Source organism: Suncus etruscus, chromosome 7, assembly GCF_024139225.1.
Source record: "Suncus etruscus isolate mSunEtr1 chromosome 7, mSunEtr1.pri.cur, whole genome shotgun sequence".
In the NCBI taxonomy this organism is placed as follows: Eukaryota; Metazoa; Chordata; class Mammalia; order Eulipotyphla; family Soricidae; genus Suncus; species Suncus etruscus.
In genome coordinates this window covers 20,062,855-20,085,657 of record NC_064854.1, presented here as the reverse complement: position 1 = coordinate 20,085,657, position 22,803 = coordinate 20,062,855, and the positions used below count along the sequence as shown (strand labels likewise).

The following is a 22,803-nucleotide window of genomic DNA, read 5'->3' as shown; positions in this document are numbered from 1 at the left end:
GTGGTTGGTTCGAATCCCGGTGTCCCATATGGTCCCCCGTGCCTGCCAGGAGCTATTTCTGAGCAGACAGCCAGGAGTAACCCCTGAGCATCGCCAGGTGTGGCCCAAAATCCAAAAAAAAAAAAAACAACTTTGGGCCCGGAGAAATAGCACAGCTGCGTTTGCCTTGCAAGCAGCCGATCCAGGACCTAAGGTGGTTGGTTCGAATCCTAGTGTCCCATATGGTCCCCCATGCCTGCCAGGAGCTATTTCTGAGCAGACAGCCAGGAGAAACCCCTGAGCACCACTGGGTGTGGCCCAAAAACAAAAAGAAACAAAACAAAAAAAAAATTTTGTGGGGCCGGTGAGGTGGCGCTAGAGGTAAGATGTCTGCCTTGCAAGTGCTAGCCAAGGAAGGACCGCAGTTCAATCCCCCAGCGTCCCATATGGCCCCTCAAAGCCAGGGGCAATTTCTGAGTGTTTAGCCAGGAGTAACCCCTAAGCGTCAAACGGTGTGGCCCAAAAAACCAAAAAAAAAAAAAAAAAAAAAAAAACAACTTTGTGCACCAAACACTTGGTTCAGGTACAATACAAAAAAAAAAAAAAAAGGCCCTCTTTATAGTTTTTGTTTTGTTTTGAGCCCAAGGGGCCAGAGCAATAGCACAGCAGTAGGAGACTTAGATCAGCTGTATGCAAGGCAAGTGCTCGACCTGCCACACTATCTCCAACTCCCAAAATTTCTCCCTTTAAAGCAATGTGACCTTCAAAAGGCACATCATAAGATGCTCTGTAACATTAATCATCAGAGAGATGCAAATCAAACAAGGAGATCTCACCTAACACCACAGAGACTGATACAGCTCAAAAAATAAGAACATGGGGCCGGAGAGATAGCATGAAGGTAAGGCGTTTGCCTTTCATGCAGAAGGTCATTGGTTCGAATCCCAGCATCCCATATGGTGCCCCGAGCCTGCCAGGAGTGATTTCTGAGCCTGGAGCTAAGAATAACTCCTGAGCTGCCGGGTGTGACCAAAAACCAAAATAAGTAAGTAAGTAAGTAAATAAATAAATAAATAAATAAATAAATAAATAAATAAATAAGAACATGGGGGGGCAGAGCAATAGCATAGCAGGTAGGGTATTTGCCATGTACACAATCGACCCAGGTTTTTTGTTTTTTTGTTTTTTTGGGGTTTTTTTTTTTTTTTTTTTGGTTTTTGGGCCACACCCGGCGGTGCTCAGGGGTGACTCCTGGCTGTCTGCTCAGAAATAGCTCATAGACACGGGATTCGAACCAACCACCTTTGGTCCTGGATCGGCTGCTTGCAAGGCAAACGCCGCTGTGCTATCTCTCCAGGCCCTCAACCCAGGTTTGATCCCCAGTATCCCAGAGGGTTCCCTGAGCCTGCCAGGAGTGATTTCTGAGCACAGAGCAGAAGTAAAACCTGAGTACCAACAGATGTGGCCCAAAATCAAAACAATAACAAAAAATATGGGGCCAGAGTAATAGGATAGTGTGTAAGGCGTTTGCCTTGCAGGCAGTCAACCAGGTTCAATCCCTGGCATCTCATATGGTCTCCTGAGTCTGCCATGAGTAATTTCTGAGCGCAGAGCCAGAAGAAACCCCTGAGCACTGCCAGGAGTGAGCCCCCTTCCCCAAATAAAGGAACAACCAGGGCCCGGAGAGATAGCACAGCGGCGTTTGCCTTGCAAGCAGCCGATCCAGAACCAAAAGGTGGTTGGTTCGAATCCCGGTGTCCCATCTGGTCCCCTGTGCCTGCCAGGAGCTATATCTGAGCAGACAGCCAGGAGTAACCCCTGAGCACCGATGGGTGTGGCCCAAAAACCAAAAAAAACAAAAAAAAGGAACAACCAGTGCTGGTATGGATGCAGAGAAAAAAGGATTCTCATTCACTGCTGTAAGGAATGTCGACTAGTCCAGTCTTTCTGGAGAATAATATGGACACTACTCAAAATACAAGGAATTGGACTTGTATTTGACCCAGCAAGCCCACTTCTTGGAATATATCCCAAGGGCCCCAAAAATAAAAATAGAGGAAAGACATTTGCACATCTATGTCCCTTGCAGCACTATGTGGAAACAACCCAAGTGTTCCAGAAGAGATGAGTGGATAAAGAAACTATGGTACACAATGGATATTACTCAGTCATAAGAAACCACAGCCATGCAATTTGCTGCTGCATGGAAGGACCTGGAGAGTATCAGCTGAACGAAGTAAGAGAGAAAGAGGCTGACACAGATTGTCTCTCATATGTGGGATAGAAGATATATAATGGGCGACAACAAATACCCCAAAACAATGGAAACAAAGACCAAGAGAGGGTGGGAAAGATAGTGGTAAGGCATTTGCCTTGCAGGCAGCCAATCCAGGACCTACAGTGGTTCGAATCCTGGATCCCATATAGTCCTCTGTGCCTGCTAGAGCAATTTCTGAGCAGAGAGTCAAGAGTAACCCATATGCTGCAGGGTGTGGCCCCAAAACCAAAAATAATAATAATAATAATAATAATGACCAAGAGAGCAGGTATTCTGTAGGGAACATACCAGGTGAGGGGACAGGTAGGAGGGAGGGCGGAAGGAGACTGGTAGGAGGAAGGATGAAGAGGACAGAAAGTAGAGAGGTGAGGGAAGAGAAGGCAAGCACAGCAGCGTCCTCCACTGGAAGGGGTGAATCTTAGCATCTTACTCCCTGGACACGGACACAGACAGGGACTCAGGCCACTCAAAGGCCATGGCCTTTTCTACTCACCGGAAAGCGTAGCAGCATCTTGGGGGATGCCACAATCAGGGGTTTCCTGAAGTTCCGCACCATCTGCCTCCGCAGCAGGTGGAAGTACTGGGCTGGGGTGGTGGGGTTCACCACGAACATGTTCACCAGGTCCCCATCCACACCCTCCTCAGTGCTGTCGCACATCTGGGGGGAACCAGAAGTGAATAAAAGGGCCAGAGGGGCAGAAGTAAATGGAGCATCTCCTCCCCCTGCCCAAGCCTGTGCCATGATGGTAACAGGAGCCAGACCTACCCGGGAGATGCTCAAGGGCCACTGCGTCATTGAGTAGAAAGGGCCCTCTGGGACTGACATTCTGGGGTCCCACAGGAGGGGACACAGTGGGAGAAACCTCAAGGACCTGCAAAGCCCGGGCCAGACCTGGGCTATAAGCATGTGGCTCCCCAAATGTACTAGAGTCAGTGCTATCAGGGGCAAGGGAAGGAAGGAACCAGCCGGGGTGTCCAGAGGGAGAGCAGCTCAAAGCAAGGGAAGCTGGGCGGAGCAGTAGCACAACAGGGAGGGTGTTTGCCTTACATCCAGTCAACCTGGGTTCGATCCCCGGCATCCCATATGGTCCCCGAGCCTGCCAGGAGTGATTCCTGAGTGCAGAGTATGGTGTAATCCCTGAGTACCACCAGGCATGGCCCAAAAATGAAAATAAAATAAGAAGGGGAAACGTCTGTGGAATAAAATAAGAAAGGGAAACGTGTCTGTGGACAGCAGAGCCTCACTGCTGTGAGAGGGGCTATGGTCAGTTGGGCCAGAGTCACCACAGATGGCCAGAAGGACAGAGGCAGCAGCACACAAAAGATTTCAGGGGACATTCCTGCACTGGGCTGCCCAGGATGTGGCCATGATCATGGTCCACTGAGGGATAAGCCAAGATAAGTCTGAGGGGAAGATGCGGTTTCAAAATGCCCCTTCATGGCCTGGCACCAGCCTCTGTCTCTCCAGGGACCGATGTGCTGTTTCTTCCCTGTACCCTGGTGCTATGTCTCGTAGGGGGGTGGTTCTGATTCAAAGTCCCCAAGGTGTGGGGGGTCGGAGCCCCACACCTGAACCCACAGGTACCTGCAAGAAGCGCTCGAGGCGGCAAGAAGAGTGGTCGGGACCAGCGCCATCGTAACCGTGGGGCAGCAGGATAACCAGGCCGCTCTGCAGGAGCCACTTGGCCTCGCCTGCAATGCACATGGGAAGATGCAGGCTGCAGGGACAGGCAGGGTCCCAGAGCCATCTGTAGGACCATGCACTTTCCTGCTAGGGTGCCTGAGAGTAGCAAACCTAGAACTCCAGAGACAGGATGCTACCAAAAGCCCTGTATGACCTATTTTGCTCTAAAAGAGGAACACCTGTTTCTCTCCTCAGTACTGGCATTGAAACCCTTGGGAAACGGCACTGTCATATAAACCTTGTTTTCACCTAGATACAATCATTTAGAACTTCCCCAGACTGGTTTATGTTCAGTTCTTGAAACTACCCGTTTGCTACAAATAGCACTGTTTTATAACATTTCGCTCTCGAAGTAAGAACGCTTGTTTCTAGCCCCATTGTTGCCATAGAAACCATAGGCCAGTTCCAGTTCCTGAAACAGCATGGCTGTGAGCAATGCCCAGAGACCTGCCATGTTCTCCAGACTATGTTCCCCGAACAAGGTGAAACAAGATATGCCCATCAAAATCAAGCTCCTGGGGGTGTTTTCCTTCCTCAGTGGTGCAGAGACCACAGTCCTGGGTACAGACTGAAGTATACACCCCAATAAAAGAGTGGTCACCCCAGAAAATAAAGCAGATGACCACAGGATGACTGTCTGGGCCAGGACAGCTGCCCACCCAAAGGAGAAGGGGTAGTCTAGTCTGCACTGTTCACAGCAGCATACCCTCCCGCCCTTGCTTGTTAGCAGTTTCCAGGATATAAGGGCAATGTGAGGGACCCTGAGGCACCCCTATGGTGAACCCCAACACCTCCAACATACAAGCTCCACCCTCTGAGCCACTTTCTCTGCCCTGGGTAAGGATCCTCCATGGTTTGCTGCTCAGGAAGCTACTCCTGGCTCGGTGCTCCAAGGTCCAGACACTGCAAGCTCAAACCCAGGCCTTCTTCCTGCACGCCAAGGTCACGTTCCAAACCTCTGTACCTTCTCTGGGCCCTCTATGGCCCCCTGGTTTTTTGTTTTTGGGCCACAACCAGTGGTACTCAGGGGTTCCTCCTGGATCTGCACTCAGAAATTACTCTTTGCAGGTTTGAGAAACCCTAGGGAATGCTGGGGATCAAAACTGAGTCTGTTTTGTGCAAGGCAAGTACCCAGCCTGCTGTGCTACCGTGCTCCACCCCACTCCCACAGTTCCTTTTAAGACCAGTGTTGTTCTTGGGGGAAGGGGCTGGTGCCTGGAACCTGTTGTCTCCCCAGAAGCCAACGCTCACCACTCACCTCCAGAGATGAAAGTGTCAAAGATGATCTGGGCCCCGTTGAAGAAGTCACCAAACTGAGCCTCCCAGACAGGAAGCAGCGTAGGGCTCTCAATGCTCATGCCGTACTCGAACCCCAACACCGCCTCCTCGGACAAGGGGCTGTTGCTGACCTGTGGCACAGGAGAACAGGGGAAGGGAGCAGCCCATGTACAAACCTTCTGGGAGGGAATCTGGGTTCCAGGTCATCTGGGCCAAGCTATGAGAAGGTGCATTTGCTTGGTCTCTAACGAGGAGTGGGGATAAGAAAAGTGGGGCCAGAGAAGGAGAGAAGGACTGTTGGAGCATGAGACTGAGATTCCCTTCGAGAATAAGCAAAATTGAGTCAGAGATTGTTTGATGGGTCAGAACATGTGCTTTGCAATGTGAGAGCTTGGCATGCAGAGGCCTGGGTTAGATGCCTAGTATCTTAGGGTTCCCTAAAGGCCCGGGTGAACATCTAGTGTGGAGAGATCCCCAAAGACTGCCGGGTGTGACTCCCAATAACATAAAAGAGAGAGAAAAGAACAGTGTGGGGCTAGAGTGATAGTACAGTGGACATTTGCCCGACCAGAATCTGGTCCTCAGCATCCAGGTTGATCTCCTGAGCTTACCAGGAATGATTCCTCTTTTTTTTTTTTTTTTTTTTTTTTTTTTTTTTTTTTTTTTTTGGTTTTTGGGTCACACCCTGTGATGCTCAGGGGTTACTTCTGGCTCTGTGCTCAAAAATCACCCCTGGCAGGCTCAGGGAACCATATGGGATGCCGGGAATCGAACCGCCATCAGTCCTGGGTTGGTTACATGCAAGGCAAATGCCCGACAATGTGCTATCTCTCTGGCCCCAGGAGTGATTCCTGCGTGCAGAACCAGGAATCAACCCTGAGCACTGCTGGGTGTGGTTCACAAACAAAACAAAGAGCATCAAATTTAAGAAAAGGAAAAAGAAAAGGAGAAGAGAAGAGAAAATAGAGAAAAAAAGAAAAAAAAGAAAAAAGTGCTCTATCTGTAGGGCCTGCATACAGTTAGGAGGGCATTTGTCTTGTTTGTGGCCAACCCAGATTCAATCCTCGGCATCCCATATGCCTCCAAGTCTACCAGGACTAACTCCTAAGTGCAGAGCCAATAGTAACCCCTGAATCTGAGTGTGGCCCCTAAAGCACAAAAAGAGCCTCGCAGGAGATGCCCCACCTCTAGAAAGCCCTTCTGACCAGGGTCCATATGGTTCAGTGGGATGTAGACCTCATCCGTCTCCTGGCAAACCACCATCGCATGCCTGTGACTGAAAGTCCCACGACCCACGTCCTGGCCACTCAGACGAACATTGAATCCTATGTAAGCAAGAAGGGAGGGGTTCAGAGTTCCGTGAGTAAATGTCACAAGCAAGAAGGAGGAGGTTCAAATTCCCATGAATGATTTCGCCTAGGCAAGGTGGTGAATCTAGACAGCCCATTTCGAGACTCTCCCTTAGGAAATTTCCTGAATAAATCCAGGCCTGGGTCATAGTCCATAGGCACATCATGTGCATTCTGTGTGTGAGGCCTCAGGCTCGATTGCCAGCATAAATCAGTGAGCAAAAACATAAAACACAAGACAGCTATCCTCTATTCAAAAATCTGTCATCAGAAGCAACAAGGGCCATGGTAGAAAGCTTGTGACAGTGGGGGATGCATGAGGGTAGAGAAGAGACCACTGTGACAATGAGGGAGTTGGAAATGATCACTGTGGACAAGAACTAGGTGCTGAGAGGAGAGAAAGTGCTAGGCATGATACCCCTTGGTAATAGTATTGCAAACCATAAGAGTGAGGAGAATGAGGAGGAAGTAGAGGAGGAGGAGGAGGAGGAGGAAGAAGAAGAAGAAGAAGAAGAAGAAGAAGAAGAAGAAGAAGAAGAAGAAGAAGAAGAAGAAGAAGAAGATGATGATGATGAAAAAGAAGAAAAATATCTGTTAGAGAACAGAAACAGGCAAGTGAAAGGGCTGGAAGAAAACTGGGGACATTGGTGATAAGAAGTGTGTCCTGGTGAAGGGTGTTGGACATTGTATGACTGAGACTTAATCATAAACAACTTTGTAACAAGATATCTCAAAAAAAAAAAATATATATATATATAGTCAGGGGCCAGAACAATAGCACAGCGGTAGGGTGTTTGCCTTGTACGTGGCCAACCCAAGATGGAACCAGGTTTGATTTCTGGCATTTCATATGGTCCCCCGAGCCTGCCAGGAGCGATTTCTGAGCCCGAGCTAGAAGTAAACCCTGAGCACTGCTGGGTATGGCCCCACAAAAATATCTGTAGTCAGAGCTTGTGAGAATGAAGAATGGGTCCCAGATTAAAGGCATCTCATACTTTGCTTTTGGCATCCTTCAGTTCAATTCTAGCACCATATGGCTCCCCTGATCACCACCAAGAGGGATCCCTGAGAACAGTCAGGGGGAGAGCACAGAGCCTGCACACCACTGGGTGTGGCCAGCCCTACATCTCAAAAAAGAAAAAAAAAATCCCAAACATCCAACACTGGGCTCTTTGGTTCCCAGAAACAACCGTTTCCTCATCTATTCTCTAATGAAGGTGCCTCATGACTTTGACTCAGGTGAAATAACCAGACAAGGGAATTTACTAAAGTCTAGCGTACCTCCCTCTCCTCTCACCTCCACCCCTCACACACACCCCAAAACCAATAAGCTTACAGCCACACTGCCCCCACAGGAGTCACTTTGCACATAGGCCACCTCTGTGGTCCCCATGGGCCATGTGTTCAAGAGTGAGTTCTTACCTTGAGCGAGGAGAGAGCCCAAGGCCAGGGCTTCCGCAGTGGCCCAGTCTAACTTTGTCCCATCCATCACTTTTTCCAGTCGGGACTGCAAGGAGGACAAATGGCCATGAGTAGCTCACCACCACCATGCTGGAACACAGTCACTGCTGGTTCCATTCACAGTCCCCAACTCACCCTCACAGTGCTCCTAGCCAGCTGGTGAGTCTCCTGCGGCACCTACCTGGACATGCATCTTCAGCAGGTGACTGTGCACCTGCAGAGACTCTGGAACCTGCACGGACTTGGCCCCCACAAAGCGCAGGAGGTCCAAGGGCAACCCTGTGTTCCAGGTGGTGATGCAGGCAGCCGGCAACACCAGGCCCTGCCAGTGGGCCTGCAGATGGGTGGCAGGAGGCTGGTAGTTCTCCAGGTTGGCCAAGTGAGAATTTAACTTGGCAAAGTAGGAAGTTTTGATCTCTGTCACCTCCTCCTGCATAAGGAGCCCCTTGGCTATGAGATGCTCTGCGTAAGTGTCAGGAATGCTCTTCCGGGCTCTGGACAGGAGACAGAGAAGGGGGAGGTTTGCTTTGGGTTGTGCTGAGACAAGAGAGGGGAGGGGCAAGATGAAAGAAAAGGCAGACAGGAGATGGGGGGAACTACACAGTGTGACCTCCCCATTTTACGGTACTGTCCACTTCCAAATGATCATTGTATATTACCTGCCTTCCCCCACCCCTCATTTTTTTATGGTTTTTGGGTCACACCCAGCAGTTCTCAGACTCTGCGCTAAGGAATCACTCCTGGCAGGTTTGGGAGACCCAATGGGATGCCAGAGGATTGAACCCGGGTTGGCCACACGCCAGGCAAACAACCTCCCTGCTGTGCTATAGCTCTGTCCCTTGATCTTGGTTTTTGGGTCACACCTGGCAGCGCTCAGGGGTTACTCCTGGCTCTATGCCCCTGGCAAGTTCAGGAAACCATATGGGATGCTGGGATTCGAACCACCATCCTTCTGCATGGAAGGCAAATGTCCTGCCTCCATGCTATATCTCTGACCCCATCTTTTTTTTTTTAAACCAATAAAGTGCTTGTTTTTCCCAGGGTTGTCAGTGAATAGCACCCTCTGCAGGTAGGCAGGAGGAAAGAATTAATCTTTCTAGGCCTGGGGGCTGTTTGTTGCCAGGTAGAAGTGATCAGACAAGAGTTTTTGCTATGAATTGGTCAATTCTCTTTTTTTTTTTTTTTTTTTTTGGTTTTTGGGTCACACCCGGCAGTGCTCAGGGGTTACTCCTGGCTTCATGCTCAGAAATTGCTCCTGGCAGGCACGGGGGGACCATATGGGACGCCGGGATTCGAACCAATGACCTTCTGCATGAAAGGCAAACGCCTTACCTCCATGCTATCTCTCCGGCCCCTGAATTGGTCAATTCTCAACAATCACTGGCAGTGCTGGCCTGTCACCTACCCATTCAGCATCCCTTGATTTTTTTTTTTAAATAGTTCAGTATTGCCGGAAACAGACTTCAGGAGGTATTAACAGTCCTAGAAATGTTTTTGTCAGTCCTTGGGTCCTACAAGGATCAGACCAATGTGCATCTCCATAATGCTCCAATTTGCACGCATATTGTGACTTTTTTGGTTTTGTTCTGTTTTGGGGTCACAGTCAGTGATGCTCAGGGGTTATTCCTGTCTCTGTGCTCAGCAATCACTCCTCAGAGGTCATATGGGGTGGTGAGGATTGAATCCTGATGTGGGATTAGATTCTAGACCTGGTTGGTCATGTGCAAGGCAAATGCCCTCGCCATCATGCTATCACTCTGGCCTCAGCATGCATATTGTGACTTTTAATCCTGCTAAAAGTGAGGGGATTAAGGATAGAGTATTTTCAGAGGCGCTCTTAAAGCTAGAATGTCTCAGTGGAGTCCCATGACCTATCAAGTAATCAGCTTTTTCAAAACATAAAGAAAAAGGAATTGTTCTTCTAAGAGTGGATTTGTGCAAACAACAAGCAGAAAGATCTGGAAATACCACTAGCCTCATTCCCCTGCTTTTAATTTGGGTTGATGAGGAAGCAAATTGGGGCCATCGGATGGCATGTCTGGCAGGTTGTTCCAAAGTACTCTACTGCCTGTGGTATGGGCCTGACCCACAGAAGTAATTTTTTTGTTCTGTTTTATTTTGTTTTTCTTTGGAAGGTCAAACACAGCAGTGCTCAGGGTTTACTCCTGGCCGTGCACTCAGGAATCACTTCTGGCAGTTTTCAGGGGTACCATATGGAATATCTGGGGTTGAACCTGGGCTATCCACATGCAAGGCAAATGCCCTCTCGACTGTGCTGTCTCTGGTCCCTGGACAAGTAAAGTTTGAAGAACAAGGCAGAGCTCCCCTATAACTCATTGTCACTGGGTGTCCCTCCTAGCTCTGCCCTTGCAAGTGTCACATTCTGGGCCACCTGGGGGGCTGGTGGCTCTACTGGAAAGTCTGATGAACTCACAGGCCAAGCCCTGTTAGGGAGCGGGGGGGGGGGGGGGAGGGGGGGGGGGACAGCGGCATGGGTACCTGATGATTTTGTACATGACGGGATTGGTGAAGAATGGCTCATCCAACTCGTTGTGGCCCCACTGGCGGTAGCACAGCAGATCCACAATCACATCCTTGCGGAACTGGCGCTGGTACTGGAGGGCCAGCCGAGCGGCTCGCACCACTTCCTCCGGGCTGTCCCCATTCACGTGGATGATGGCGCAGCCCACCAGCTTCCCTGCCAACGAGAAGACAAAGCTGAAAGCACTGGGGGCCTGAAGGTGGCATGACGTGATGGCTGCAAGGCTGTGCTGGAGTACAAAAGAGCCACAGGAGCTCCCATCCCAGCTCTGACAGACAATGAGAAACAGGGGTGAAACGGAACATTCAGGATCCAGATCTACAGCACCGGTTATCACAGGGACAAGTCACTGAGTGCATCTAAGGGCTCAGCAGTGACAGGCTTGACCTAGTGAATAGCATCTTCTCTGTAGCTGTCCCTCAGAGATAAAAAAAAAAAAAAAGGATGCATCCTGGGGTTGGAGTGATAGCACAGTGGGCAGAACATTTGCCTCACAAGCAGCAGACCTGGGTTGGATTTGTGGCACCCCATATGGTCCCCAGAGCCTGCTGGGATTGTGGAGCACAGAATGAGGGATAACGCCTGAACACTGCCAGGAATGGTCCAAAAACAAAAACAAAAAAGGACACAACCTAGGGGGAGAGATGGGCTTTCTCCCAGGAGAAAAGCCAGAAGACAATCATTAGTATCACTTCCAAACCAATCACACAGACTCTGCTTCAAAAGACCCCCAGGCTAGGCTCTGTGGATTAAGTTCTCATCACCTAGCCAGTGACTCTTATAACCCTGTAAAATGGGAGAAGAACGATCAAAGCCCAGCCTTTCTCTGAATAATGCCAATGTCTCTGGGTTAAACCAAATGAGTTCTTCATTCTCCCCTCTGATTACTAAGCAGATGGGACAACTAGTTACAGCCACTATAGGACAGAGAACTCCACAACCAATGTTTGAATAGCCTAAGGATAATCACACATAATTGTGCTCATTGCATTGATTTTTGGTTTCTGTCTTACCCCTATAACATTCACATACACACTTTTAGGCAATTTGAAATTGTCCCTTTAAATGCTTCTCTTATTAGTCATTATTTTTGGCTTTTTTTTTGGGGGGGAGTATCTACACCTGGTGATGTTCAGGGGTTGCTCCAGGCTCTGCATTCCGGAATTACTCCTGGCTATGCTGTAGGGACCTAGGTGGTGTTTGGGGAGTGAGCCCATATTAGTCACATGCAAGACAAATGCCCTCCCGTTTACTTTCACTCAGGCCCAAGAAGGCACTTTACTATTGGTCCCCTCCCTTACCTGTAATTATGGTAGAGTTTTTTGCTTGTTTGTTTGGGGTGGTGCTTTTTTTTTTTTTCTTTTGTTTTTTGGCCCACACCCAGCAGTGCTCAGGGGTTACTCCTGGCTCTGCACTTAGAAATAATGCCTGCGGGGCCGGGCGGTGGCGCTGGAGGTAAGGTGCCTGCGCTAGCCTAGGACGGACCACGGTTCGATCCCCCGGCGTCCCATATGGTCCCCCAAGAAGCCAGGAGCAACTTCTGAGCGCATAGCCAGGAGTAACCCCTGAGCATCACAGGGTGTGGCCCAAAAACCAAAAAAAAAAAAAAAAAGAAATAATGCCTGCGCTAGCCTAGGACAGACCGAGGTTCGATTCCCCCGGAGTCCCATATGGTCCCCCAAGCCAGGAGCGACTTCTGAGCGCATAGCCAGGAGTAACCCCTGAGCGTCAAATGGGTGTGACCCAAAAACCAAAAAAAAAAAAAAGAAATAACTCCTGGCAGGCTTGGAGAACCATATGGGATGCCGGGATTCGAACCACCTGATTCAAATCCTGATTCAGCTGTGTGCAAGGCAAACACCCTACTGCTGCGTTATCCTCCAGCCCTGGGTAGTGTTTTTCATATCTGGTGGTGCTGGAGGCTACTCCCTGCTCAGTGCTCAGGAGATCATGTGATACCAGTAATTAAACCTGACTCCAATAAGCAATGCATGAGCTCCAGGCTTTGGAGTCCCTCCCAAGCCCTTATACCAGGACTTTATTTATTTTGGAGAATTGGAGCTACACCCAGCGGTACTTAGGGGTTACTCCTAACTCTGCACTCAGGGATCACTCCTGCCTGGCAAGCTCAGGGGACTATATCGGATGCCATGGATCAAAGCTGGGTCTGCTGTGAGCAAGGCAAGAACCTCACATGCTGTACTTTTGGCTCCAGCCCTGTACCAGGGTCTTACAAGGAATATTGTTAGTAATCGTACCTACAATCTGAAATTAAACTGAGATACCCAGTGAGGCCCATGGTGCCGAGCGAACAACATGTTTCTCTTGGGTCTCCCAGGCTGGTCCATCCAGCAGGGCGGAGTCCCCACAGCACTTACCAATATCACTGCAGTACAGGGAAGAGCGACCCCTCTCTGCCGGGGTAGTGTAGCCCAGCTGGTTATTGACAATCAGATGGACGCTGCCCCCAATTCTGAAGTGGGGGAGATTGGAGAGTGTGAAGGTCTCGGGCACGATGCCCTGGCCACAGAAGGATGCGTCACCGTGGACCTAAATGATGAGGAGAAAAGAACAAAGAGAAAAGAAGGAGGGCCAGAGAGATAGCATGGAGGTAAGGCTTTTGCCTTGCATGCAGAAGGTCAGTGGTTCAAACCCAGGTATCCCATATGGTCCCCCGAGTCTGCCAGGAGTAACCCCTCAGCACTGCCAGGTGTGACCCAAAAACCAAAAGAAAAAAAGAAAAAAAAAAAGAAAAAATGAACAAAAGGGAGTGTTAAATTAAGACCCTGAGCACCGGGGGCCGGAGAGATAGCATGAAGGTAAGGCGTTTGCCTTTCATGCAGGAGGTCATCGGTTCGAATCCCGGCGCCCCATATGGTCCCCTGTGCCTGCCAGGAGCAATTTCTGAGCCTGGAGCCAGGAATAACCCCTGAGCACTGCCAGGTGTGACCCAAAAACCAAAAAAAAAAAAAAAAAAAAGACCCTGAGCACCTTTAAAAAATAACAAGCTAGGGGCCGGGCGGTGGCGCTGGAGGTAAGGTGCCTGCCTTGCCTGCGCTAGCCTAGGACGGACTGCGGTTCGATCCCCCGGCGCCCCATATGGTCCCCCAAGAAGCCAGGAGCAACTTCTGAGCGCATAGCCAGGAGTAACCCCTGAGCGTCACAGGGTGTGGCCCAAAAACCAAAAAAAAAAAAAAAATAACAAGCTAGGGCCGGGAAGGTGGCACTAGAGATAAGGTGTCTGCCTTGCAAGCGCTGGCGTAGGACAGACCGTGGTTCGATCCCCTGGCGTCCTATATGGTCCCCCCAAGCCAGGAGCGATTTCTGAGTGCATAGCCAGGAGTAACCCCTGAGCATCACCTGGTGTGGCCCAAAAACCAAAATAAATAAATAAATAAATAACAAGCCCCTTGGGTCGTTGAGGTAGCACTAGAGGTAAGGCCCTGCAAGCGCTAGCCAAGGAAAGTCCGAGGTTCGATCCTCCGGTGTCCCATATGGTCCCCCCAAGCCAGGGGCAATTTCTGAGCACTTAGCCAGGAGTAACCCCTAAGCATCAAATGGGTGTGGCCCAAAAAACAAACAAAAAAATAATAACAAGCTCCAGGAGACAAAAGCTGTCCATAGCGAGGGGCTCAGACCCCCGTGGGTCCCCTCCTGTCCTTGGCTTGGTGGGTGACACTGTCTGTCCTCGCAAAAGCAGCAGCTATGTCTGTCACTAATTTGAGAGAAAATACAATGAAAAACACTTCCCAACTTGGTTCCCTTTACATGTAAGTAACCTCTTAACCTGCTGTCTAGGTTTATTGATGTATTCTTTGTTTATCTGGTTTTTTGTTTTGGGACCACACCCAGCAACACTCAGGGGCAATCACTCCTGACTCTATGCTCAGAAATTGCTCCTGGTAGGCCCAAGGGACCACCCAGTGACACTCAGGGGTTACTCCTGGCTCTTCACTCAAAAATCACTCCTGGCTTGGGGGACCATGTGGGACACCAGGGGATCAAAATGTGGTCCATTCTGTGTTAGTGCCCACTCTGGCCCTTGCTGCCCAGTTTTGAATCAACCAGAATCATCATTTTGCTCAAAGTTCAACCTTTCCAACCAGCCAACCTGACAAGCTCTCCAACCCCTCACCCACTCACTCTCAATTCTGAGAGCTGCTTTACCTGCAAGCAAATGACCTTGTCCCCAGGCTGTGCAGTGGCATCAGGAGAATAATCCCCATCCCTGCGGGACTGCTGCCTCCCACGGGTCTTCCCCACAGCCACGGGGTTCACGGCCTCCAGGTGGGATGGGTTGGGCAGCATGGTCACGTGCAGTGGGTGGTGCGCCCCGAAGTCCAGGTCCACCGAGGAGGTCAGGTGGGACAGCACGTCGCCCATGGCTGAAATGCTTTCTGGAAACTCACTCAGGCCTCGCATTTTGCGGAACATCAACTGTTGTAAGCAGAAGTAAGAGTGTTTTCATCCACATGGCCTTTTCACGGGGAGAGCCCAGGTAGAGGAGTCAGATCAAAGGGCACACACATCATGCATGCATACATGCATGTGCACATGCATCCCGTATGATCTCCAGAGATCACCAGGAGTGAGCCTTAAGTGTAAATTCAGGGGCCCGGAGAGATAGCACAGCGGTGTTTGCCTTGCAAGCAGCTGATCCAGGACCAAAGGTGGTTGGTTCGAATCCCGGTGTCCCATATGGTCCCCCGTGCCTGCCAGGAGCTATTTCTGAGCAGACAGCCAGGAGTAACCCCTGAGCACCGCCGGGTGTGGCCCAAAAAAACAAAAACAAAAAAAAAAGTGTAAATTCAGGAGTTACCCCTGTGTACAGCCAGGTATAACCCAAAACAAAACAAAACTATTTTCATCAGCCTTGAGAAAGCAAAGCAATTTTCCACCTCTTTGAGAGGAAAAAGAACCACGTAAGGCTATGGAGCAAATGAACCACCCCAAAAAAAATTTTTTAAAAGGGACTAGAGGGCCCGGAGAGATAGCACAGCAGCGTTTGCCTTGCAAGCAGCCGATCCAGGACCTAAGGTGGTTGGTTCGAATCCCGGTGTCCCATATGGTCCCCCGTGCCTGCCAGGAGCTATTTCTGAGCAGATAGCCAGGGGTAACCCCTGAGCATAGCTGGGTGTGGCCCCTCCCAAAAAAAAAAAAAAGGGACTGAAACAATAGCACAGTGGGGAGGGCACTTGCCTTGCACACACGAACCTTGGTTTAATTTCTGGCATCCCATATGGTCCCTGAACCCACCAGGAGTGTTTCCTGAGTGCAGAGCCAGGAGTAATCTCTGAGCATCGCTGGGTATGAGCCAAACCAAGAAAAGAAGGAAGGAAAGAAGAAAAGGAGAGAGGGAAGAAGGAAGGAAGGAAGGAAGGAAGGAAGGAAGGAAGGAAGGAAGGAAGGAAGGAAGGAAGGAAGGAAGGAAGGAAGGAAGGAAGGAAGGAAGGAAGGAAGGAAGGAAGGAAGGAAGGAAGGAAGGAAGGAAGGAAGGAAGGAAGAGAGGGAAGAAGGAAGGAAGGAAGGGAGAGAGGGAAGAAGGAAGGAAGGAAAACGAGAGAAAGAAAGAAAGGAAGAAGGAAAGAAGAAAGGAAGAAGGAAAAAATGAGAGAAAGAAAAAAGGAAAGAAAAAAGAAGGAAAGAGAGAAAGAAAGGAGAGAGAGGGAGAGAGAGAGAAAGAAAGGGTCCACATGAGGGTCCCTCGGTGAGCTCAGCCCCATCCTTGGCGGGCCTCTCACAGACCTCATGATTTCCCTGATATCTGACCCCAGTCCCTCCTGGGCGGACAAGCCTCACCTCGGGTGGGCACTGCAGCAGGCCAGCGAGCAAGTTGAGGCGCCCTCGGTGGGGCATCCCGATGACCACGTCAGTGATGCCGCTGTAGGCTGCCATGCGCAGCACCTCGTGGACAAAGCCCACCATGCTCTCAGCTCCCTCACCACCGTAGCGCTTCACTGTGGCGAACTTAGTGGCCAGGAAGTGGTCGAACTCCTAGGGGACAGAAGCCCGAGACTGAGGCACAGGGAAAGACAGGACATCCGCCGTGACCCTTGCCAGAGACAACAGCATCCCCTCATTGACACCACAGGTGTGGGGTACAGCAGGCAAGCTGGCCTGGGGTCCCAGAGTGCAGAGGAAACAACCAGGGGGCGAAATAAGTCAGGCCAGGAAAACTCCCTGAGAACATGATTTTCTATAGTGGGATCCAGCCTGAGGGGCTCATCGTCTCTCAGGATGGGACTTCTAGGGGGGCTCTACTTGGCCACTTCATCTGGGCCCCAGAACAAGCCAGCCCGTCACACACACACACCCATGACTAAGATTAGGACTACTGTTTCCATCTTCATAGTCCCCAGTCCCCCCTTTATTCAATTCCGTTCATTTATGGCCACAATCTCTTCCAGGCCCATCTCTTCTTCTACCCCTTCACATCGGGAGCAAGATCGGAAGGGTTCTACCCACTTTTCTAGAGTGAAGAGACAAATACAGATAAAGCAGTGGGACTCAGAGAAGCCAAAGGCACCGCTGCTTGTGGTTGACTCTTTCCTCCTGACTATAAAGGGGTGGTGTGGTGAGAAATGGTGGTGGGGGTGGTGAGTCTCACTGCCCTAATCCCCTCCTCAGAGCCAACGTCTCTCCCAAAGTTGAGCTGGGCTCCACCGCCCTCTCACCTGAGATTCCAGCATCAGTCTGGACAGAAGTTTGCGTTCTTCTGTGGTGAAGGTCTCCTTCTTCAGATCCTCGAAGCGCTTGGCAAACCAGTCTTTCTCCTCCTGGCTCTGGAGCTGGGCTGTCTCGATGGAAATGTGCCCACAGTAGACCTGGTCGAGGTAGGCCAAAACGTCCTCCAGCGAGGCCTCATCCTTTCCCATATTTAATAATCCTGGGGAAGGAAGTCCAGGGAATTGGTTTATAGACATCTAGGTTCCTGTAACTTCCCAAAAAGTGCTTCCTTTCTTTTTTTCTTTTTGGTTTTTGAGTCACACCTGGTGGTTCTCAGGTGTTACTCCTGGCTCTGCGCTCAGGAATTGCTTCTGGCAGGCTCAGGGGAACATATGGGATACCGGGATTCAAACTACCATCTGTCCTGGATCATCTGCATGCAAGGCAAACACCCTACCACTGTACTATCTCTCCGGCCCCGAGTGCTTTCAATTCAGAGCTGTTCTCTGCTGAAGAGCAAACAAATGGGTCCTTATCAGTACTTATCTAAATTTCTCTAAAGGGAAAACTGAAAATAGAACTAAAGGCCTTGAAACAATAAAACCAGGAGAAGGGTAGACAAATAAACCCTCCAAAACTTTCAGGCCTGGAGAGACAGTACAGCAGGTAAAGCTCTTGCCTTCCTTGCATGTGGCAGAGCCAGCTTAAATCTTCAGAATCCCAGGACCCGGAGAGATAGCACAGCGGTGTTTGCCTTGCAAGCAGCCGATCCAGGACCTAAGGTGGTTGGTTCAAATCCCGGTGTCCCATATGGTCCCCCCTGCCTGCCAGGATTTATTTCTGAGCAGACAGCCAGGAGTAACCCCTGAGTACCGCTGGGTTTTTGGCCCAAAAACCAAAAAAAAAAAAAAAAATCCTCAGAATCCCATAGGGTTCTCCCAAGCACTGCCAGGAGAGGTCCCTGAATAAGGATTAACCTCTGAGCATTACTGGGTATGACCCACACATACAAAAAAATCTTTCTTGGTGGGGACGGGATAAGGCAAATAAAAAAAAAAAAACTTTCTTTCCAAGGGTAGAATACACAGCTTTATGCCAAATTTGGATTCTGTCATAATTTTAAATTCAAACCTCCAGCCTGTGACTTGTCTGTAGCCTAGAGTTACATGTCCTCCCTGTATATGAGATACTAACCTACTAAAATGAGCCAGCCTTATTAATACCCAGATTCTGGGATTGAAAAGCTGCTCTTAGTGTGACTTCATACTGATAACAACAGGACAATGCTCAAGAGCCCAGGGGCCACTGTATAGGCCCAGTGAAGCAAAATGTTGGGGACCATAGGCCAGACCCAAAGTTTATGCGCAGTAGTGCTGGGGAGACAACTGCACTGCGGGATTGAACTTAGAGCTTTGTGCAGGCCAACATGTGCTAACTCCATCTATATCATCACCTAGGCCCTGGGATTTCTGTCTGACTTATTACAGGAACCCCCACCCCACAGCGTTAATAGGCATTCTATCAGCTCATGGGATCATTTTTCTCTAGGGAAAACACTCGCTGTTTTAGTGGTTCTAGTTTTCTTTTTTTTTTTTTTTTTTTGGTTTTTGGGCCACACCCGGTGACGCTCAGGGGTTACTCCTGGCTATGCGCTCAGAAGTCGCTCCTGGCTTGGGGGACCATATGGGATGCCGGGGGATCGAACCGCGGTCCGTCCTAGGCTAGCGCAGGTAAGGCAGGCACCTTACCTTTAGCGCCACCGCCCGGCCCCCTGGTTCTAGTTTTCATTGGCACTCGAGGATGGTTGATCTGCGGCCAATTGAGAGTTGGAAGAAATAGGCCCAAACAGAAGATCATTCTAGAAGCTCAAGATTGTTGCTCCTGGGCCTTTGAGTGTGCTTCAGAGCAGAATGAGACTTCCTCACAGTCAGTGGGCCTTACCCAGAGCTAAGACCCCCAAGGTCACAGGGCCTTTCCCAGAGCTGAGACACCCTCTGCTCCATGGTTCCAGGGCCTTACCTGATATGTGGAAGAATACCCTATGGTTAATGGACCTTACCCAGAGCTGAGACATACACACCCCACAGTTCATGGCCTTACCTGCAGTGTGGAAGGGCCCCTGCAGTGTTTGCACCAGGCTGTGTATCTCAGGCACCAGCTCCTGCACGGCTTGGCCAGCGAAGAGGGGGTTGATTTTGGCTGCTTTGTGACCGTGTTCACAATAGACTGTCACCAACCTGGCAAGACCATGGTCAACTGGATTTGGGGAAAGCCAAAAACAGAGTGTAAGAGGAGTAGGCAAAGAGTCTTGTCTTCATACATGGCACAGCACTGCTTAGTTGTAAGAAAAGAGAAAACTGGGGCAGAGAGATGGCACAGTGGGGAGGGTGTTTGCCTTGATGTGGCCAACCTGGGTTCGATCCTTTTTTTTTTTTTTTGGTTTTTGGGCCACACCCGTTGACGCTCAGGGGTTACTCCTGGCTATGCGCTCAGAAGTTGCTCCTGGCTTGGGGGACCATATGGGACACCGGGGGATCGAACCGTGGTCCGTCAAAGGCTAGTGCAGGCAAGGCAGGCACCTTACCTCTAGCGCCACTGCCCAGCCCCCTGGGTTCAATCCTTGACACTCCATTTGGTTCTCTGAGCCCATCAGGAGTAATTTCTTAGTGATCTCTGAGTGCTGATTTTTGTGGCCCAATATCAAACAAAACCCCAAACAAACAATAATTTCCTCCAGCCCTTTTCAATATTTTGTTCTTGTTTGTTTTTTGATCATATCTGATGATGTTCAGGGATTACTCCTGACCTTTCACTCAGAAATTACTTCTGAGAGTGCTTGGGGGACTATACGGAATATTGGGGATCAAACCTAGGTTGGCTACAAAGCAAATGCAAAGCAAACACCCTCCCCACTTTGATATAACTCTGGCCTGCTCCAACACCCTCCAACCCTTCCATAATACCAATTGCAATACAAGATCTTGTTATTTGAATATGCCTCATACCAAATACATTATTCAAATAAACCAGTAGGACCTCTGGTTCTTCCTTAGAGCTCAGTGCCAAGGTCAGTAGCCATGACAGGGTTTGGATCCTGGAATGCCTATCTTCAAATCTGTATGTGCCACTGTGAAACGCAAGGGCACAAATCGTCAACCCTCTTCACACCCTCATGTCAAACTGGAGTGGGTGCCAGACACAGTCAAAGCTGCCTGGAAACCTGGGCAGGTTACAGAGGTGAAAGTAGCATGCTGTGACCAAGAACACTGCCGTGGGTCAAAGTTTAACAAGTGAAACCAGTGCCATCCAGAAGGTTCTAGGAGCAGCCTCAAATCTTTCCAAAGCCACCCAATGGAAGACCTAGGAAAGATGCCAAGATAAACCTATAAAGAAAGATGGTTGACAAAGGGTGGACAGAGGGGCCCTGTCACCAGTCCTCCACCCACCGACTTAGATGTGACATGAAGATGTTTTCTCAGCTTGCTATGGTTTGCTTAGCACCTACCTGGAAGTTAGGTACAGGAACCTGCACACTAACTCAGTTACCCTCTTACCAGGGATCAGTGCTGGAACAATTGGGTGAAATCCTAAAAATAGTTTCAAGCCATTAAACCATGCCTGGGGCCTCACCAGCCTCCTACTAGACCAGAAAGAACCAACTGTGATGTCCCCTCATACAGGACAGGACAATCTCAGAAAGGCTTTACCAGCAGTGGAGAGTTCACTTCTCCTCTTTCTATTTCCCCTTCTCCTCCATTAGCCCTTCTGTGATGACAAGGATCTCTCTCTCCCTCCCTCTCACTCTCCCTCCTTCCTTCTCTCTTTCTCTCTCTCACTCTTTTATGCATGCTAAGTACATGCAGTTCTTATTTGGTGTCAAACTTAAGGCCTCATAGTTGCAAGAGAAGCATTTTAAGCTTTGGAGCCCTATAAGAAGACACAGAAGTGATAAATTGCATATTTGAAATCCTAGTCTGATTTTTTTTTGTTTTTTTGTTTTTTGGACCCCACCAAACAGTGCTCAGGGGTTACTCCTGACTATACTCAGAAATTACTTCTGGTAGACTCGGGGGACCATTTGGGATGCTGGGGATCAAACCTGAGTCGGCCATATACCAGACAATGGCCTTTCCCACCAGTCCCTAGTCTGATTTTGTTAATAGAAATAAATGATGAATTTCTTTTGAACTGGGAGCTGAGAAGAATCTTAGGAAAAGTATTTGCAAGATCTCCCAATGTCAGTGAGGAGGTGGTCCCTACATCTCTAACCACTATGGATTAAACAAAGTCCCTTCTTGCCAGCCTATACTGCCAGAAGATAGTGTGTGCAGGTTATTACAGAGAGGCTAGAAATCTAGCTAAAGTCAACAAAAGGAGAAGAAACAGAGAATGAGGGAGAAGAGCTTTGGAAAAAAACTGGGAATCCTGGAGCTAGACAGCAGAGAGGGAAGGTGCTTGCCTTGCATGAGATCCGAGGTTCAATCCACAGCATCCTATTTGGTCCACCAAGAACCTCCAAGAGTGATCCCTGAGAGCAGAGCCAAAAAGAAGCCCTGTGCATTATTGGGTGTGGCCCAGAAACCAAAAACTAACCAATCAAGAACACTAGGTCTTTGACAGGGGCAACTTGCTCACGGTACAAACAGAGCCAAGAAAGATCATAGATTTGTGGATTTTATTTAAAAATGTACTCTGCCCAAGAAGTTACAATTCCAGCCAGAAAAAGCCTATAACTGCAGCTTCCTACAGCAGCGTGAATCAACTGGAAACACTTTGTTTTTTTTTTTTTGTTTGTCTTTTTGTTTGTTTGTTTTTGGGGGGGTCACACCCAGCAGCGCTCAGGGGTTACTCCTGGCTTTAAGCTCAAAAATCGCTCCTGGCAGGCTCGGGCGATCATATGGGATGCCAGGATTTGAATCACCATCCTTCAGCAAGCAAAGCAAACACCCTACCTCCCATGCTATCTTTCCGGCCCAACCAGAAACATTTGACCCCGGTGGGCCGCTGGAAATTCCAAAGGGCTAAGAGTGAAATTCAGGTAATAGAGGGATATGAGATAGAAAGCCAATGGATAGTACAGGGTGGGGAGAAGGAAACAAGGTCACAGAGGGGTCACAGAGGAAGGGGGTCACAGAGGGAACAAAGATGGAGAAACACTGAGTGACTCAGAGTCATTTCAGCATCTTAGGCTAGCGAAAGCAACTGGACTGGATTTACTTAGTATGGACCCCAAGAAAGACTCCTCAATGTGCAGAACAGAGATGCCCACAACAGAGATTGTGCCAGAGCCAGGAGCACCCCTGAGCACCACTGAGTATTACCTCAAAACAAAATATCCCAAATAACCAAACACCAAACATAGGGGAGAAAGATCCAACAATGCAAAGCCTGGGGACTGGACAGAGGGTTAAGTGGAATTAGACCAGCCCACAAATTCCCTCCCCAGCCAAAAGGGGCATCAGCTCTGACCCTCCCAACAGACCGGACCCCTGGTTCCATGCACAACTTTCTCTCAGCCTTCTTTTCACAGACCAGAGCTTTCATCACTCATGGGATGTTTATGGGT

At 49.5% G+C, this 22,803-nt stretch overlaps 1 protein-coding gene across 1 annotated transcript in view; it reads right to left on the bottom strand.

The window, feature by feature from the left end:
• The window catches only part of DHTKD1 (dehydrogenase E1 and transketolase domain containing 1), a 34,438-nt gene that overhangs the window by 5,703 nt on the left and 5,932 nt on the right, over positions 1-22,803 (bottom strand). The window contains exons 2-13 of the mRNA XM_049777080.1: positions 19,338-19,493; positions 17,246-17,457; positions 16,371-16,565; positions 14,739-15,008; positions 12,950-13,121; positions 10,529-10,727; positions 8,211-8,523; positions 7,991-8,075; positions 6,405-6,544; positions 5,200-5,350; positions 3,843-3,949; positions 2,751-2,915 (exon numbers count right to left, since the gene is read on the bottom strand). Coding sequence (XP_049633037.1) covers positions 2,751-2,915; positions 3,843-3,949; positions 5,200-5,350; positions 6,405-6,544; positions 7,991-8,075; positions 8,211-8,523; positions 10,529-10,727; positions 12,950-13,121; positions 14,739-15,008; positions 16,371-16,565; positions 17,246-17,457; positions 19,338-19,493 — 2,165 coding nt within the window. The remainder of the gene's footprint in view (positions 1-2,750; positions 2,916-3,842; positions 3,950-5,199; positions 5,351-6,404; positions 6,545-7,990; positions 8,076-8,210; positions 8,524-10,528; positions 10,728-12,949; positions 13,122-14,738; positions 15,009-16,370; positions 16,566-17,245; positions 17,458-19,337; positions 19,494-22,803) is intronic.